Raw genomic sequence first — 19,589 nt, 5'->3', positions numbered from 1 at the left:
GGCCTCGTGCCCGCGCTCCGCCGCTGGGGATCCATCCGCGCCGAGACCCCACGCGCGCTCACGCGGGGCCGATGGAGGCGGAGCAGCTGTCCGTAATTGCGCCTTAATTGCTGTCGGCTCGCAGCTGATCCGGGGTAATTACTGAGGCCGCGGCTCAGCGGGGGAGCTGGGCTTGCTCGAAGGATATTTAGATCCATCAGTCCCTTGGGTTCCCCCGCTAGGTTTATTGCATCTGAAAACAATAAACGGCGTTCAATAAAACTCCAGCAGTAATAACGCATCCCAAACGCCTGTTTTGACCACGCTCCCGAGGCAGAACGCTAGAGGAGCGTCGGGGCCGCATGGCTGCGCTCCCCAGGCCGGCTCTGAGCCTGCCGGTCCTCGGCGCCGTGCCACGATGACAGCACGATGTAGTTATGGCTGAAGCTGGCACAGCCGTGAGATGGAGCGGTTACGGTGCGATGGCAACTCTCACGGCTCCCACAGAAGCCGGGTCACTGCGGTGTGTCAGAGGAGGCGAAGAGGTGCCCTCATCCCCTGCCATCAGTGCGGGGAGCGGCCAAAGGATGCACCGGAGAGGGGATGGAGGGGACAAAAGGGACAAAGGCCGTCAGCGGCACTGCACAGCGCCTCTCCCCTGCTAGAAAACGTTTTTGGAAAGGGATTTGCTGTGTTAGCAGAACACCACAAGTGTTTGCCGGGTCGTTAGTCATAGCTAATGACTGCACCCTGCCCTGATATTTAACGTACAAAGCACAGAAGGGATAAATCGCCAGTTAGATTAATCTGTGCAGAGCAATTGAAAGAAAAAAGGCAAAAAATAAAATAAAGTCTTGCCGGGAAAGTGGAATTGCAGTGAGGTCTGCATCGCCCAGCTCCGAGCTGTCGGGTCCGGGGGGAATCCTAGCAGTGAAAGGGTTTAAGTGTAGGGATGCAAAGTTGGGGGCAGCCACAGCAACACCCCCAGATCTGCTCCCCAGTTCCTAAGCCAGCTCTGATGCAAGCAGAGCTGTGCTCCACTCTGCACAGCCTGTGGGAAGCGTGCAAGAAAGAAAAACTCCCCTAACAGGTTACCCCTGCCCTCCTCAGCCACACACTGCATTTTTGCAAAAAATAAGCAAATCTGACAAGAGTTGGCTGCATTCAGATGCTCTGCCTCTCCTTGCTGCTAAAAGGTACCAGGGAACGGCCTGACCTGAATTTTTATTAATCAGATGAGAACAAAGCCGCGGGCATCTCTTGTGATGTGACTTGCATCCAGCAGGCTCGGGACCGCTCCACTACAGAGCAGCCCTGGAAACAAGGAACTGCAGTTCTTTTTTTGCCCCCAGAGCAAAGGAGTCAGCAAAAAGAAAAAGGAAAAGGAAAGCCAACGTGCTGAAAGGAGCACACAGCAGGATGGGCAGCAATATGATGCCTGCAATTACACCCCTGGTTACCGACTGACCAGAAACCAGAGCCCTCGCTGGCACTGAGAACTCATGCAGTTTTCAGAGGCTTTGTCCCTCGGTGAGGAAGCAGAGGGCCGTGTGGGCAGACCTATGATTCTATGATTCTATGACCTCGTTCTCATGCCACCATTTCCAGGGCTCTGGAGAACACCGTGGCACGGATAACTGGGTGAAGGTGGATGGGCACAGGTCCTCCTGTCGCAGTCCCTCGGAGGAGCCCAGGCTGCTGCTGTGTCTGCTTAAAAACCAACACACCACCAGGGTTACCCAATCAAGGTTTTAATTGACTTAAGGAGCTGTTTCCATAGCAATGGGCTGACAGCCCCAATTTCGTACAAAACCCGAGTATAAAAACAAAAGACGACAAAACTACTTAAAAAAACCACCACCACCCAAACCCACAGATTTGTCGGGATAAAAAGATAAAAAAGCAGCTCCACGTTTGGCTCTGCCAGCTCACACTCTTCCTGCCTCCTGGAATTTCTTCAGCAGGGGTTCGTCAGCCCGCAGGGCGAAGGTCAGCGCCCGCTTCTGGTAGTACTCAGCATCCAGCAGCAGGTTGTCAATGACGTCCTCCAGCAGGTGGGCTCTCTCAGCAGAGCTGCCCGGAGCATCGTAGCCCAGGGCGGTGAAATGCACGTGCAGGTGGTAGTAGGAGGGCTGGTAGTGCAGGTAGATGCGGAGCTGGGATCCGGGCACACCAAAGCGTTTTGCTATGGCTTCCTACAGACACAGACAGGTCAGTGAGGGCTTGGGAGCGGGTGGGAAGACCCGGGGGATGGAAAAAGAGCCCCCAGATGTGGGGAGAGAGGTGGAGCCAGCGGCCAAACCCTGCGGCCTTCAGGAATGCGCCTGCAGGACTTCAACCAGAGGAGAAGGTTCAGGCATCGAAAGCATGGAGGGAAGCTGTTAAATAAACACCTGGCAAGAGGAGAGCTCTGCCCACACCACTGCCCGACAGCCAGAGGAGCGCTGAGCCCGGCAGGAAGGGAGAGGCAAAGCGAAATGACTGCTGCTTCCTCCCTCCTTAAAGTAAGGCATGGGGAAACAAAGAAGGATAGGAGCCTTCCTGCCACCCCCACTTCGCCATAAGAGGACGTGCTCCCTGCTCCCATTGTTTTCCATTCCTCCCTTATCTCCCCAGCTCACTCAGCAAGTTACAGGATCCCGTTACCAGCCAGTGTAATTAAAGCTATAAACAGCAACGCGAACTCCAACACACTCCAACCTCCAAGGGCTCGGTTTGCTGCTCAGCACACTGCAATCCCCTGACTAATCTCTTAATTAATCTCTGCTTTCCCTAGTGCAATTACTTTCCAAATTTCTAATGCAGTGAAGGGAACTATCACACATTGATCTACACGGCCCATTACCAAGTGTGCCCTGGAACAGCCACCAGCCAGAGAAAATGGTCGGGAGGTTAGAAAGGCAGCTGTTAGCACACGCAGGAGGATGAGCTCGACTCTGAGCTCACTGCAGACAAAGCTGCACCAGACACTTCCGAAAGGGGAGAGAGGTGAGGAGCTTGCTGGCTGCAGTAAGAAGTCCCAGTTCCAAGGCAGGCAGCGCTCAGATTTCATTCCCAGCCTGGCTGCCAAGAGAAAGAGGGTGTTTTCTTCTTAAAGAAGAGCAACGCTTTGCTCCAGAGGGATGGGTGGACTCCCAGACACATCCACACCTCTCCACTCCATTCCAAAAAGATGCTCCCTTCTCCTAGAACACACTGCAGTGACACGAGACAGAACAGCGTGAGGCCAAAGACAGCAGCAGAAATATATTTCTGCTCTCAAGCCGTGGAGGAGAGCTTCAGCCCCAGCATGAGTGCTCAGCACCACCATGGTGATGTGCAAATGGATGCCTGGTGGCTGCAGAAGGAAAGAAAAGCCACCAAGGCCTCCAGAATTGATGCAGTGTGGCCAGGCTACGCAGGGCAGCACTGGGAGGGGTTTCCCAGCAGACAGACCCTTGTAAGGCAAGCACAGAGCACAGAGCACATCGCCTACTGGGCAGGCAGTGCTGCAGTCTCAGGAAGGGAGACGGGAAGGGGAGGCACTCACACCTCCCCCACCATCTCCCATGAGAGGGTCTAAACTGAGGAGGAGATGAAATCAGAAAATGCTTCCCATGGCCCTATGGAGACTTGCTGCTTTGCTAGGCACCAAGCCCTGCTCAGCGCCTGGAGCAGTCCGGGACACTTGCAACGTATCTGGCCTCAAGAGCATACAAGTTGAAGCACAAAGAGGATTTAAAGTGCCCTCTTTTCATCACCCTGCTCTATTTCCCCCTCTCGGCTCTTCCCAGGGCCTGGTGCTGCAGGGTGATGCATCCCCGCATCGCACAGTCACGCAACACAGCACAGCAGCGCTGCAAGAACAAGGCAACATCCTCCCCAGGCAGCTCATACCATAGGGTGCAATGCTCGGAGGAAAGTCACCTCCACCTATTAAGCAATGCCCCTGGTTGAAATAGGGTTTGTATTGCAGGGGAACGATGGGGAGGAGCTCGGGAGGGAGATACGACCATCGCTCAGCTTTGGTGTCCACACAGAGAGCGGCTCTCTGCCAAACCAGGCAGCCTCAGCAGGTGCCAGGAGCCCAGGCAGGGAGTTGCAGCAGCTCGCTGTGCCTTCCTGCACTCACCTTGCCTTCCTGCAGGACGTTCCTCAGCAGAGGGAGGTGCTCTGCTCTGAGGTCCCGGAGAGACTTCACATCGCGGCGCTGAATGAGGGCTATCAGGTAGAGGTCTTCGAGCTGTGGAGAGGCAGAAACAGAGGAGGAGGAGGACGACGCCTACAGCACAAAGCAGGTGGAGGCTCGAGCACTGTCCAGAGCTTTCTGGGCTGTGCTGTCATGTCACACACTTATCTGCTGACTTCTTTCACCAACCTCCAGCTAGGTGGAATCCTAGTTCCAAACCCCAGTAACGTCGCCTGAAACATTTCAGAAGCACTTGTGCAAGTGCACAGCAAACTAAACCTTCCCCATAGGGCAGCAGAGGTGCAGCTCTTGCCCAGGCAGCAGGGAATTGAACTGCAGTGCTGAGCTCAGCCTTTCTGCAGAGCAAGAGGACGGCTTATCTCCGCGCTCAGGAGAGGATTTGCAGTGAATTCCAGCAGCCAAAGCTGCGACTGTAGATTTTTCCGAATGAAAAGCTTCTTCTATTGCCTCTGTACAAACAGTGGTCCGTTTTCCAGTGACTCCAGCTTTATAAATAACTATTTTCAAGTGTTCATCTGTCACCTGACAGCCCCACAGTGACACACGGCCGCCCCGCAGCGCTCAGACCAACCTTTGCCATCTCCAGAAGCACTTTACTGAATTAAATGTTCAGTGAAACAAAAGGTCGTGGATCATTATATATTAAAAAAAATAAATAAATCAATCAAATGGTTTTGTGGCATTGCTGCCCAGGAGATAATAAACACAGAGATGAAGTCCCCTGTACAGGGATCGGACTGAACAGAGGCAGCCAGGACAAGACAGGCTCCCACACCACGATTAACAACGATGTTCTTCAGCAATATCTGCAGCTGAGAGTCACTCACACCCAAACCTACCTGTGCTCCCTGCACTGTGTGCTGGCAAGCAGCTGCTCGAGGCTATTTCCTCAACTGCCTGCGCTTCCAAAACCAAATGTCCTGCAAACATCAGCCCCCTTCTGCAGCACTTAATCCCTGTCTCCTCCAGTTTAGTTAGTGGCTTTCTAACAGTATAAACACTATGTAGCAAAGGGTTTGGATATCTACAGCCCAGCAGATCTTTTCAGAGCTACAAGCAATCCATCTGGCTATCTGAAAACAGATGTTTGTGCCAAAAGATGCTTGAAGAACTCTGCCCTGGGACTCGAAACACAAAGCTTTATTTGCAGCCAGCCAACAAAGTCATTCTCGTGCTGTGACCCGGCTCTCACAGCAGCACAGCTCCAGAAGAAGACGGCCTCTCAGTCTGTCCTCTTCAAACCAGGGCTGGCTCACAGGGGAAAAGCAAACATCCCCTCTCCTTAGAACATCTGTATGTTGCTGTTTGAAACAAATAAGCCTGTTGCTAAAAAGGCCCTCGATGATGTCATGTACGGCACCATTTCAGGCAACGCCTCGGGGCTCCTGTGGGTTTGAGAAGAGAAAAGCTGGAGGGATCTAAAAGGGGCTGTCCAGCACCACGTCCAACCAGGACTTGCTTGCTCTGCACAGCTGAGCTGCCACGCTGCTGCTGCAGCATTTTCAGGTCCCCACTTCCCAACACGAAGCACGGTTGCTCCTGGCCAGCCGCCCAGCAGCAGGCAGAGGCTCCGAGCAGCAGCACACAGGCAGGGAATCCTCCTCCATCCATCAGCCCGAAGCAACAACAGGTGAATCCACATTTAGCAAACTGCTAAGCTAGCACAGCGCGATGCTGTTGGACAGAACTCCAAACCTGAGCTGCGGGGAGGTTCGCAGAGTGCTGCTGGAGCCCCATCTCACCACCCTAATTTAGTTGAGCAGCCCACGGATGCTTGGATGAGCGAAAATGTGAATGGCCGACGGCTCTGAAGTGCAGCTGCAGGGATGAGATCTGATCTGACAGATCCCATGTTTCATCTAATACATTAGGTCTTGAGACACGTTGGATTCAAACCTGTTCAGTTTCTCTCTGAATCCCATTCACTTATGGCAATGTCTCACTTAAAAGTCACTACTGAGCGCACACCCAGCTGCCCGCGAGGCAGGAAAAGCAGCTCTGACCTTCCTGACGACGGCCTCAGCAAGGAGCCATGCACATACCCTGCTCAACACCTTGCTGGAAGAGACAGGCAGCACAAGGGGGTATGGATCCTGGCAGCCAGAAGTGCAGAAAAATCAAGTCCAAGCCCTTCTCTCAGGGTAAGGAATCACACAAATAAGCCAGGAGTCCAGATCTCTGCTTTTTAAAACTCAGAGAGCACCCAGCTATCAACAGCTCCTATCAGTGGGGAAGAAGTACCTGCACGGAACACGCTGAAGCCCCCAGCTCAGCACTCCTGCAGGGCTTGAGAGCAGCCCCTGCCCTGGGGACGTGGTTGTGCCGCTGCAGAGGCAGTGAGAGCACCCAGCGAGTGAAAAAATCATGGGGAAAAAATCAAGAAGATCCTGTTCGGATCACAAGCAAACCACAGCAGCATGGGAAACCTCCCCTACAGACACATCCTGCCATGCAGGTGCTCCCTAACTGCACTGCGTACAGCAGGTCTGCAGAGAAATCTGGCTACAACTTCATGCTCATCTGTCTTCAACACTGCAGTGAGCTGCACAGCTTGGTTCTGGAGAGAAAGAATTTACACTGAGGCTTTGCTCAGAGCGAGGAAAGGGCACATTGCTGAGAATTAACTTCCCAGGATCACTGTATTGCTGCCACCACCTTGCAGGGTGCCAGACAGCGGAAATTAAAGCTCAGTTACCCCACAGCAACAAGGCACGGGGTTTTTAGAACAGCTGACGTGCGGGGAATTCATGGTTTACAATTCATGGTTTACATGGACTGCCCTGCAGGAACTTACCTGTCCTCACCTACCATAACCCCAGGCAATTCAGCACCAGACAGAAATCGGCTCTCCTGCCTCCCTCCTGCCCCCAGCCCACGCTCAGCACAGAAATACAGAATCGTGCTGTGCTAAGAGCTTACCAGAAGGATTATTTTTAGTTCTGATTTCTACGTTTTCATCAAACTTTCCCTCGGTGCCACCCACAGAGAGGTTCTGAGGATCAGAAACACGAAGGGGACTTTTTGACTCCACCGAGGCTGGGAGCCTTGCTTCTTTGAGCTTGGGGCATTTCATCTCTGCAGGCACGCCGCGGGCCTTGATGTCTCCAGGCCATAGAAGTGCCACATGAATCGAGCCAGAATCAAAAGAAATAATGAGCCACTCAATTTAGGATTACAGCCCGGGCTAAAACCTCTGAATCTCAACAAGTGGCCACTCCAGCGAGGGGTTAAGCAGCTGCTCATAAGCTAACAACCATCTGTTTAATGTTGTGTGAGGAGAGTTAATTGGAAGGACGACACATCTGCCTGATTTATGCCTAATATTTAGGCTGACAGAAACCCAAACAAAGGAATCCATCAGGAACAAACAGGCAGCTGGAGTTCAGTTCCAACACATCAAGACAGCGCTCGGGCTAACACAGGAAAGAGAAAGTGAAGCTAATAAATAAATCACTGAGCAGCAGTGAGGACAGCCTGCATTTTGCCGTGTCCACCATTAGCACATCCTAAAAGGCCCTGAACCACTGGTAACATCACTGCTTAATTACAGTGTGAACAGGAAGGATGCATTCCCCTACTAAAAGTTTCATTAACGTGCTATTAGTGACACAAAGTGGACATTTCCTCTGTAATGCCTCTCAACAAGCAGCATCCCTTCAAAAACAAGAGTAGCAAACAAACCTGGTTTTGATTCCACTTAAAATCTGGAACTAGAACAAAGCCATTGCAAGGGTCTGGGTTTTCATGGATGATTCGATCAGCCTCAGCTTTCTTCTCCAGGATATTATACACCCACTGAAAGAGAAACATGTGATTTAGAAACCAGCAGAGCAAAAAGCTCAGGCACACCTAGCCCAGGCTCACGGATTAGTCTGTATTCATTGCAAGCAGAACGTGGGGAAAAAAAAAAAAAAGACGACCAAATAATTTCATGGCCAACAACATTTGTAGTTAATTATCCATAAAACACTCCAACAAACTCCAGGCTATTACAGGCACTTCAGTTAAAAGATACCCTCTGACCCCGCTGCGTGGCACGGCCCCTCTGCCTAGCTAAATTATTCAGGGATTTTTGTTTTCCTCTCGAGCATTAAGAATCGGCCACAGCTGGAGACGAGGTATTGGAGAGAGACGGTTTAGAAACCATTGTTGTATTTGCTTGTAAGAGGATTTGGAGATAATTCTGCCCAACGGGGTCTTGCAATTCTCCATCACAGAGCTCACGATGCTCCCAGCCAGCAGCCAGACCCCCGGGCCGGCAGAGGCTGAGCTCAGCTCCCGCAGGGCCTGGTGGTGCCTCCAAACACCTTTCACGCCCCACACTGTCCTGAAACCTTTACAACGAGCTCTGGAAAGGAAACCCGGCTGATTTTTCCATTCAGAAGGGAAGCAGCAGATTGCTGCAAGGCTGAGGTTGGACAGGGCTCCTGCTGCTGGCAGCCAGCACTCCGCGGGCGAGGACCAGAGGCCTGTGTTTTCTTGGGCAAATCATGTTTCCTGACCGGTTAGAAAAAAGCTCACCGCTCTTCTTCCTCTGTGTTTAAAGCTTCGGCTTCCAGAGAGCCAATAATCCTTGCTCTGGTTATCCCCTGCATTCCTAGTTGGCTGCTGGGAGGGAGAACAGGAGGACGTGGGACCTCAGACTCTGCAGAGGAATACCTCCTGAGGAGCAAAGCACCACCCAGAGACAAGTCTCCACTCTCAAACAGGACAACTGACAAGATGAGACGTGACACAGAAAGCACCCTCACGCCTAGAAGGTTGCTTGTCCTGGTTACAAGCTGCCCACCTGCCCTCTTGCCAAACACAGAGGTCCTCTTTCACAGAGGGAGCTGCGACTTGGCTTCTAAATGCTACCAGTTCAGACTTCCAGCATTAATCAGGACTCCAGAGAAAAAAAGCAAGGCAGCAGAAATTGGCTGGGCTTTGAAAGCTGCAATCATTCTGAAACACCAGCAGCCCTTCCACTGAAGAAAGCCTCACCTGAGACAACCAGGCTGTAGAAGTGCCACAGTTGTTTCAGCTTTACAGATACAGCAAACAACTACACTACACACAGCGCAAATCTCCACCCGCTCACCTTCCCACCACACTTAGGTACAAAACACTGCTGTTGTCCCAGGGGCTGTGGAAGCACCAAGCCACTGCTGGCCTTGCAGACACACTGAGCAAGCTGGCTCAGTGGCTGCCGTGTGCAACAGATGCTCGAGATGAAAGACAGCCCTGCTGGGAACTGTCAGGAGTTTAATTAATCTAATCAAAACTTAGGATCGTTGTGAACTGACCTGAATATATCTCCTTAGGGACAAACAAACCTCTCCAGCTTTCATCCTTTTCTTTCTTAAGTTCCCACTCTCTCCTCCCTAGCGATAACATCCCAGGGGGCTTCTCAGAGATTATGGAACACACGGCACAAGATTGCTGTGCTCTGTGACCCTATGAGAAAAGCAGGGCAGGAAGCTCAGAAGGAAATGAAAGTTTGCCACTCACTTTTTCACGCCGCCTCTTTTGAGCAGTGCCAACCTGCGGGTACCCTAATAAGCTCACATATAGGATGAGCAGAGCCATAAACCGTTGCTGCCTCATGTGATCAGTACTCATCAGCTGGCTGCTCTTGCTCTTTCCAGCACAAGCCTGGGGAAGACAACACGTCCACAAGCTGGCACTACAATAAAACTATTATGCTGGAAGTAGCCACACTTTGCATCCTCCAGGCAGAAAACAGAGCCTCCTCTGTAGTCCTCCAATACTTCTGCCTTTCACATTTCCTCTTTCTTTTGACAAAACCAATTAAAGACAAGAAACTGCATTATCAAATCTCAGAGGACTGATGCTCAGACCAAGATCGCCAAGCGCAGATAAGGCAGCTGCTCCCAATGGTTGGCAGGAACATGTTTCCATCTATCTACTGCATGCAGAAATCAGCTCACAGGCATTCGGTGGAAGAGAGAGAGAGACCTTGTACTACTTCTGAAGGCAGCTGCTGTGTCACAGAACTTAGCCTGCAGAGCAAAGACACGGAGAAAACATCTGTGCAGGCTGCTATCAGGTGCAAATACACTCTTTGTTCCTCCAGCTAATAAATGCTTCCTATAAATTAGGGGTGTTGCAGTCCAACTGCTGGCAAGAAAACTGAATGATGGAGGGAACAAATGTGGGTGAGCAAGGAGTAATGGAGCACACACTGCAGCTTGCAAGGTGCCTCCTGGAACTAGATGCAGAAAGCAAGATTCATGTCAGCTGCAAGTGATTAGAGCACAACAGCAAACTGCAGCCAGTCTGCTGCAGTTTAAATCAGTAAAAGATGCGAGGAGGGGACACATGAGGTCTGTGATTGTCTTCTGTTTGTTTGAGATAAAGGAGTTTATTTTTAATGAATAGCCTCGACAGACCCTCACCTGCAGTCAGCTGGAAAGGGCACACATTTCCCTCATCAGCAAGGTGCAGAAGCAGCATTACCAGGGAGAGGATGCAAGAGTTACTGCCTGGCTTTATGAGCCACTTGGTTTGCTTGCTGGTTTCCTTTTCACGGCAGTGGCTGCACAGATTAGATACATAAGCAATGAGTTGCTTTTAATGCACCAAGAGAGTAGTAATCAATTACTCGAGTAAGCTTGGCATTGTTAGGATTCATTTTATTCCCTCGTCTGCACAGGTTGGCATGAATTGCCCCTACAGACTTTTGCTCCTTCAGCCTATAAAGATGCGGTAGAGAGGAGCAGTCAAAACAGAGAAAACAAGAAAGGAGTGCACTGCCACTGCCTGTGGTGAGAGGCAGCCCAAAAATTCAGCTCCTACACGTGGGATATGAACTGGAAGACTGGAAGGCAGAGTAGTTGTATGCAAAGCACTAGGAGTGAGTTGTGATGCAGGAATCCAAGCACAGTCTGGGTCTTCCCATTTCAAAGCACCCAAGAGACTCCCACAAGGCCCAGCAAAGTGCACCAATTCCACCTTCAGAGAGAAGAAACGTCCCAGCACAGAAAGTCTCCAGGAGCCTTGAGAAGGGCACACTGGATAAATCTCCAAAGGAAATGCTTTTCTATAATGATGTAGTGGTGCTACCGCAGAACAGAAGGAGAGCTCTACTGGGAGAGCTTGGGGAAAGAGCCCTGTTTAGCACTGCTGTGCTTACCAAAAGGTCAGACAGCCTCGAGAAAGTGCAGCAGTTAAGTGGGTGTTCTCAGGGAAACAGTCAGCATCACAGACCCCAGACTTCACAGATATCTGCTGCTGGTCACGTCTGAGAAACAGGCGTGTTAGAAGAGAGGGTGAAAGACCACAGAGCTGACAACACACGGATGGAGCAGCCAACAGGGAGACGGGGGCAGAGCACTGCTGATTCATCTGTCTGCAGCCCAGGCTTCGAGGAGACATCTGACAGCCCAGCATGTTAAAGAGGGAGGCCAAAGACAGGCAGAGCTCTGCTTCCATCCCCAGAGCTCCTGCAAATGCCAAGCTTTGCAGAGACTGTTGACTTCAAGGCACACTGTCAGTTCTCGTTTGGCCAAAGGAATGGGAGACCAGCATGCCATGAAGGCAGCGCATGAGGCCCAGAACAGCTCCTGGAGTGCAGCCTCTGGCAGCCGTGCAATACCAAAATGAAGACTACTATGAAAAAAGATTCAAGTTGAGAACCCTGCTCTCAATTCTCATCATCCAAATCCACTCCGGTACCACTGCAGACAGAACTCGCCATGTTTGTCAAAGCGAGGGTCACCACATCCGTGCCTGAAGCACCTCTTCCTTCAGGCTCTCCACCCCTGCAGAGGGACGTGGAGCCCCAGACACTCTGAGAAGCAGCAGTGCCTATACCTGGATGCTGAAGCTCTGGGACTGGATGAAGGGCAGTGTTATGTTCTTGTAGTCCTCCCAGGTTTCACGGACGAGGTGCACTTCCTGACGAAGATACTTCTGAAGGTGTTTCTCTGTGGCAGGGTACACCACTGTGGCTTTTATCTCTAGGAAAAAAAACACACAAAAAACCACATTTACTGAATTATAATCACAGATGAAACCCAAGTTACTTCCTATAGTTCCTCATAAACCTGTTTTTGCCCTCTAATAAATGCCAAGCTAACACATTTCAAAAATATACCATTAAAATAGCAGGGGAGAGCTGACACAGATGGCAAACAAGCACTTGAACTGGCAGGGCTCCTTCTGTCATCAAGGAAAGGAGCTCAGTGCATCTGCACAGAGGAACACAACAAGCTGACAGCACAGCCAGGGCCAGAATTTCCAGTTCAGGTGGAAGCGAGCACTGTGTGAAACTTTTCCCACACTCACTCCTCAGATACATCATCAACATCAGTGCACATGTGGGGCTCCCAGGGAAGAGTTTATGTGCAGTCAAGTAGGACAGAAGCAGCACATGGCAGCTCTACCCAGGGCAGAGAAGCTCGTTCCTCATTCTTTCCACCTGAGGGCAATCAGATGTTATCAAGAAACTTTCTCCATCCACTAAAGCGGACATCCCAAGAGCTGCACGCAGCAGGGCTGACAAGGAGCCACTGTCCCTGCAGAAAGCCACCAGCAGGGACAGGGCACGTGAAGCTGCGGGGGGATGGAGCTGAACCTGCTTACGCTCAGAGTGCTGCCTGAGCTGCCTGGGATCAGTGACAGCTGGAGGGACCCGTCCTCAGCCCACAATCCCAGAAGTTTTGTTCCATTTGCATGCAGCTTCGTGCAGCTGCCCAAACTCCAGCAGCAAGGAAGGCAGCCACAGCCGCTCCCTGACTGCAAACAGCCCGTCTGAAGCAGCTCAGCTCCCCTTCCAGCTCCAAGATGATGCAGCCTACTTTTGAGCAGTTAAGGAGCCAAACTCCACTTGACACAGCTTGGAGAGTCCATCTGAGCACACCCGTGTTGTGTCTGAGGGCACACCCTGGCTACCTGCCCCCAGAGAACAGGATTAGGACAGGAGCAGAGCAAAAAGCTTCTAAATGAGGACAGGCACCTCAGCAACCCCTCATGAGCTCAAGCAGCCAAGCTGCTGCCATGGCATCGGACAGCTGGTGCCCACAAAAGAGACAGCAGATGGGTACAGGAAGAAAAGCAGAAGAAATGGGCACTCCTGCCACAATGAGCAATTCCATTCTGACCCCATCCACCAGCCCTCACCCTGCTCTATCACACCCCATTTGGGCTGTAAGCCCAAAAGCTCCCTGCATTTACAATGCAGCTCCTCTGAAAGCCTCTTCCAGCACAGGGCCTGAGGCAGCTCTGTGCAGCCCCATGATATCCAGGCCATCCTCCTGCCCTGCAGGAAAGGCTCCCTGCTGGCCCACCAGCACCAGGCGCAGCACACAGGAACAAAACCTCCTTGTGCACGTGGCCTTTAACTCACAGATTCTCTTCCCAAAAGAGGAGGTAGGGGCACGCGGACGATCCATGGGCGGGCAGCGCTCCTCCCCAAGCTCCCAGCCACGAGGATGCTCAGCCCTGAGGACAGGAGGCCAAGGACAGAGGGACACATCTGGAAGGCGCTGCGGCTGCTGGGGACGAGCGCAGGGCTGATTCAGTGCTCCCCTTCAGCAGCTGGCAAGCAGAGAGCATTCAGCTGGTTGCTTTCACTAAAAGAAAACAACCCCTGTTTACTCTGAGATTAGAACTTGGAGGTGCATTTTCCACGACATTAAACAGGATTCCAGCATGCACCTCACCGACCTGGCAGCTCCGGCCTTGGCAGCAGTAAATCTCACTCACAGCAGTTAAGCACTTGGGAAATATCCTTCCTTGCCCGAGGGTGGACGTGCGACAGCGGCAGGAGCCAGCTGCCCTGCTGATGGAACACTGAACAACTGAGTGCAGAACACCACGTCCTGACCCCAAACGAAGCCATCAGACCCACGCACGGGGCAGAAGTCCTGCAGCTTTCCCAGCTTGTGCCCAAGCTCTGCAATGGCTTTTGCTGCTGCCACAAAAAGCAGCAGCACCGAGCGGCTGTGCCTCACACTTTATAGATGAATGTATGCTAGCCAGACGTGGAATATAAATATCTATTTGTTCCTAAAGCCAGGACCTAGGGTGGGTGTCTTTTTTGTTGTTTTTTTGGTTTCTGTTCTTTTTAAGGTCAGCACTGCACAAGCTGGGAGACTCTGTCTTTTCATTCCATGCCAAACCCAGCTTAATGAAATCCACAGGAAAATGCTGGTAACATGAAATATGAAAATGCAAACCACAAGGGCAGTCTGGTCCGATTCCCACTGTACACATGTTCAAACAAGGTTGTTTTCCAGGGCTCGATTAGCACTTTGAGGGGTGATGTAATACCCAAAGACGAGGCTGCAGCTCCTCCACTCCCTGCTTAAAAATGACCAAAAAAAGCACTGGAGAAAAGCAAGAGACAAAAGCCCGAGGGCTCACATTCAGGGTGCAATGGTGAGCAGCCCCACTGCAGACACCAGCACAACTGCACACACTCACTGCTAAATCTTTCCATTTGCTGGCAACCAACCGCACTCATGTCTCACTCTGAAAGCCGTCCTGCTCCCAGCAGGCTGCACATGTGCTAAAATACCACGTCTGGTGCATGGCGGGTGCAATCCGTGCCGGCCTGGAAATGGGGCAAAGCATCACTGTGCACATCGGGTGGTTTTCAGGTTGGTAAATGGTGGCACTTATCACTGCCTGCATCTGGGTCGTGTTGGCCAGCCTGTTCCGGGATGGCAGCCCGAAAGGGCTGTGGTTTAACTGCAGGAGTCAGCACTCTTAGCTGGAGGCAGCTAAAAAAATACAAAGAACAGAGGTCTAAATGGAAGGATCCTGGATAGACGTGTGCCAGAGGTACTTGGATTCCTGAGCATCACTCTACAAAGGGAGCAGTGGCGTCTGAGAGAAAACTCCATGATTTCAGTTCCACGTCCACAAGGAAATGAAGCTCAGACTGCCTAGAACCAAACAGTTCCTCTCCTCCTTTGTTGAGAGTGCAAAAAAACCCCACTCACTTCTTCACCCCACTCAAGAATTTGGAGGCAGTACCACAAGGGCCATCACCATGTGTTTGTTGTATGTTTTAAATCAACGTAAGCGTGCTGAGGAGCTGAGAGAAGCAGGCAGGCAGGAACAGCCCCGGGGTGGGGACACTTTTCCTCCCTTTGCCAATAGGAAGCCCAGGTGCTTTGGTTTACGACTGAGCATACAAAGCCAAAGGGAGAATTGATTGCACCCTTCTAAGTTCTTCCTCTGCAAGGTCTTGCGTGTTGCATACAACTTTCTGCACCATCCTCAGCTTCCCCTTTTGATGCCAAGTTATCCAAGCACAGAGACACACAGCCTCCCCTTCCCATTTATCCTTGTTCATGATCACGACCGTCCAGCATCCCCAGATGAACCCTGTAACCAGCCCTGGCAGTACCGCCACGCTCCATCACGGGCTTCAGGGGCTTTCACTGCAGAATGAGACAAAAGCGCACAAAAGGGAGAAAGCTTTCAAGAGCTCTCACACTCTCCAAGGCCAGCACATGCCAGGGCAAGCCAAGTGTGCTGCTGGGGACTCTGCCAAGCTGTCTGGCCGCTGCCTCTCATCCTGAGATGGAGAGGACGTGGTGGGCGCTGGCTGCAGCAGGCAGTGTGGGAAAGAGAATCTCTGAGTCACCAGCTCCTGAGAGCCGGAGCACAGCACAGGAACGGCTCCCACTGCCCACCGGATCACCCTCCCCTCGCTGCCGGCTCTCCTGCACCCACCCCCACCTGGCTCCAGCCCCACTGCTCCCGCTGCTCCGGCTCCAGCCTTCCGTTTAATCACGGAGTCTCATTACGAACTTAAGCAGCCGGTTTGCTGTGCCAGGCGGGCGGAGCGTGGCAGCACAGCCATGGGAAGCACTGCAGACTCCGGTGCAGCTCATGCAAGTCTCTCCAGCTCCTGCTGCCTGAAACCAGATCCTCGCTGGGCTCAGGAATGCAGGAATATGTATCACTTCCTGCGTTACTGAATAGTTTCCCCGCTGCCTTCCATACTCTTCCATTTCTCCCCCAGTTTCTCAACCCTGCGTCGGAGTGTCTGTCAGTAAGGCTCATTTTTAGACTCTGAGCTGTGAGCTTCACGCTGCAGCACGAGGACGTGCTTGCAAACGGAGCTGTGACATGTAGCTGCCAGTCATGCACAGCAGACAAAGCTTCCTTCCAGAGCAGACTGATGAGAGCCCTTGAATTACGTGAGCACGGCTTAGGTGCCATGAAACACAACATCTCTCAGCAGCCAGGCTGCGCTGTGCTGGAAAACACAAGCTGCCTGCTAAACAGATGTCAGCTGAGCAAATGCATCACCAGGAGCTGGATGCTAGGAGGGAAGGCATTGCTTAAACCATCGAGCTTTTGCAATCAGTCCTCTGGCACCCGGAAAATCTTTTCCCTGCTATGAAAGCAGCTCCTGCTCCCTGGGCTGGTGGCAGGGCTGTGATTTCCCCTGCCAGCACATCAGACCTTCAGAGGTAAGCTGCCAGTTAAACCCAAGCAGGAGCGAGGGGCAGGGAAGGCAGCGCACTGGTATTTAGGAATGGCAGGACCTGAATGTGAGATGGCTTTCCTCGTTCCCCTATCAGTCAATGCTGTGCTGTTTTGCAAACGTGGGGCAGTGTTTACAGCTGTGCTCCACAGTGCTGTGCCCAACACACCAACCCAGCGTTCAGTGGCTGGCCCACAGCAGAGCTGCAAAGGCTCTCCTTTTCCAATATTAGACCAGTTATGGTCAGAGGACGTATCAACCAACTCACTAGCAAGTCATCTCCTTATTCAGGTGAGTATGAATGGCAAATTATCTTTTCCTCAATCAGGTGGGCTTGGATTACCCCTCAGATGTGCTCCCTTTAGGCTGGTTTTCAAATGCATTTCCCACTTTACCCATTGCACACCTGTTCCAGCAGCCACAACAAGCAGAACAAGCCGAGGTCCTCCAGCCAGGACCCATCTGATACAATGCCTGCCCCACAAAGCCTGTCCTCAAGCTGCAGAGTGCAGTTCTGACTCCCAGGGTGGAGGGATGTCCTGCTGCAGGTACCTGCATCTCTCAGCCTGCCTCTTCTGTGCCTTGCCACAAAACAAGGCTCGCCCAGCCCCGCAGGCTCTTTTACCACCAGCACAAAACAAGCTTTCATTGCACAGAGCCTGCATTAGCTTTACTCCCTGGGCGAAACAGCATCTGAGTAGCTTAAACGAGGAGGTGGGAAAAGAGGAAAGAAAATATCCGCTTTCAGCTCTCACGAAAGCCCAGCTGTCTGCAGGGCCTCCAGGGCCACGGACCACAAAGGCGACATTGAGAAACGCGCCGCACAAAGCACAGACCTGCAGGCTGCTAATGAGAGCCGCAGCCAGCTCCTCCCAGAGCTGCTCCGTGCCGTCAGCAGACCCAGCTGCAGCCACGGCGCAGATGTTTGCAGGTCACCTGCAGCTGTGAGCGCCTCGCCCCAGGCAGTTTGCTGGCAGGGAGTTCAGCTTTACCCTTGGAAAGGAAGAAATTGAGAGTGGGGGCTTGGCTGCTGCAAAATCCCTGCAGTGAATTCCTCTTCAGTGTGACAGTGATCCAGGGGATCAGCTTAATGCCAACGTCAGACCTTTACTGCAAAATTAACCAGGCTGTAGTGCAAACCTGTAAGTGCCAAGAGAGAAAACCTTAACGCCACAACCAAGAGACCAAACTGGACCCGATGCCAGGTCTTGCTGGGTCTCCACACGCTCACTTGATGTCCAGGGTTTTCCCAATGTACACAGCCCCACAGGGAACTTCTCATTCATCATTTTAACATTTATTAGCTTCATTCCTTGCGTCAACTCCCTTCTTGGGCCATGACTCACCTTACAAGGGCAATTTCTTTCCCCTCCCAAACATGCTTCATCTGATGCTAAATGCTCCAGGGTGCCAGCGCTGCTGATGGACAGCATCTCATGCGAGGTATCTGCAAATGCAGCTCTTCATACAAGAAATGTGACATCTTTAATAGCAACAGACAGCCCTCAAGCTGCCAGGAGGACCAGGAGAAGTCTCCCAGTCACACTCAGCATTTACCCTGCCTGCACTTTTTTCTCGTGAAATTTTAACAATGTGCTGGCATCAGAGAGACCAACTGTCCCCAACTCAACCCTCTTCTGTGTGGAGTGACACAGGGACACAGCTTTGCGAGACAGCAGAGTGGGAGGCAAAGATGCCCCTGTTGTCTTTCTGCTGCAGACACATTGCTTACAAACCACAGCTCCCATGGACACCTCTGAACGGCAATTTCAAAGGTAATTCAATAAGCAAAGTTCCACCAAAGGAAGCCAGCAGAACCACAAGCCAGCTCGCAGGGCTCGGCTCCCAGCCCTGCAATGCCACCTCGTGGGAGACACTGCGACTCACCGCCAGCACTGACAGCAGGTGCTGCTGAAATCCTAAGGCTGAATCTCCTCATTTCAGTCTGCTGCAGAAGAACACGTTTTGCACAAGCTTCTACAGCCACACGGTACTACCTGCTATGCAGTGGAAGCTGAAGACAGATGCGTTGTCCTGAAAATTCCATTTGGGGCCACAACAACTTCTTCCTTCAGGCTATCACTTTGATTGATTTTGACTACATTAAACCTGTCTGGTTATCATCACATTTATGGAAGCGCTGACACACAATCACTACACTTCCAGAATTTAAACCAACATCAGCATTAAATCAAAGCATCAGCGTGGCTGAGCGAGCACTCCCACCCTCCATCAGCAGCTGAAGGGTGCCGAAGCCAAGGAAAGCAATTTGATAGCAATGAAAATCCAATTCACAAGGCAGCACCACTCTGTGACACAACCTGCTGATCTGACCTCACCACATTCAGCTGTTAATCAGGAAGTTGTAACACAGAGATGTGTGAAGTCGGTGGGGAGCAGCAGGAAGGGCAGACACGAGGTGCCCACTTGCAGCACACGCTGCAGATTAGCACTTTAATCCCACTGCCAGCATTTAGCTATCTGCCTCGTAAGGCAACGAGGAAAAAAAAAGAACAAAAAATGACACCCGGAAAGGAACAGTCTCTGAAGTGTGAAGACATGGATTTGAAGGGTGAACTCTTCAGTGGGTAAGGAATTGGTGGGCTTGTCATAACCAGGGGGCTGTGGTCAGAGGCTCTGCGTCCAGGCAGGGGCAGTGCTGAGTTCTGTGCCCCAGGGGTCTCTCCTGGGACCACTACTCTTCAACATCTTTATCAATGACACAGATGGGATCGAGCGCACCTCAGCAAGTCTGCAGATGACACCAAGCTGAGCGGCGCAGCTGACACAACAGAAGGGAAGCTATCCAGAGGGACGGGACGGGCTCAAAAAGTGGGTCTGCAGGGAGCTGCACTTGGGCTGGGGCAACGCCAGAGAAAAACTGACCGAGAGCAGCTCTGCCAAGAGGGACCTGGGGAGGCTGGGGGCAAACGGCTGGGCGCTGCGGCAGGGCAGCAGGGCAGGAGGCGGCAG

The 19,589-nt window shown here is 52.0% G+C and overlaps 1 protein-coding gene across 1 annotated transcript; it reads right to left on the bottom strand.

Moving 5' to 3' along the window:
- Window positions 1-1,832: 1,832 nt before the first annotated feature.
- Window positions 1,833-12,470, bottom strand: DCPS (decapping enzyme, scavenger). Its single transcript, XM_019622909.1, has 5 exons — window positions 12,458-12,470; window positions 11,984-12,198; window positions 7,850-7,963; window positions 4,091-4,201; window positions 1,833-2,174 (listed from the first exon to the last, which is right to left on the bottom strand). The coding sequence occupies exons 1-5, from the start codon at window positions 12,468-12,470 to the stop codon at window positions 1,908-1,910; spliced, it is 720 nt and encodes a 239-aa protein (XP_019478454.1). The 3' UTR covers window positions 1,833-1,907.
- Window positions 12,471-19,589: the final 7,119 nt, after the last annotated feature.

Source organism: Meleagris gallopavo, chromosome 26 (assembly GCF_000146605.3).
Source record: "Meleagris gallopavo isolate NT-WF06-2002-E0010 breed Aviagen turkey brand Nicholas breeding stock chromosome 26, Turkey_5.1, whole genome shotgun sequence".
Lineage (NCBI taxonomy): Eukaryota > Metazoa > Chordata > Aves > Galliformes > Phasianidae > Meleagris > Meleagris gallopavo.
This window is presented reverse-complemented; position numbering and strand designations above follow the sequence as displayed.

What these genes read in the sequence shown, in the direction of transcription:
- DCPS (XM_019622909.1), bottom strand. An exon ending in TTAAGTGGAATCAAAACCAG is followed by an intron (nt 4,202 to 7,849) that starts GTTTGTTTGCTA and finishes GCCTCTCCACAG; the next exon opens with CTCGAAGACCTCTACCTGAT. An exon ending in ACGTCCTGCAGGAAGGCAAG is followed by an intron (nt 2,175 to 4,090) that starts GTGAGTGCAGGA and finishes CTGTGTCTGTAG; the next exon opens with GAAGCCATAGCAAAACGCTT.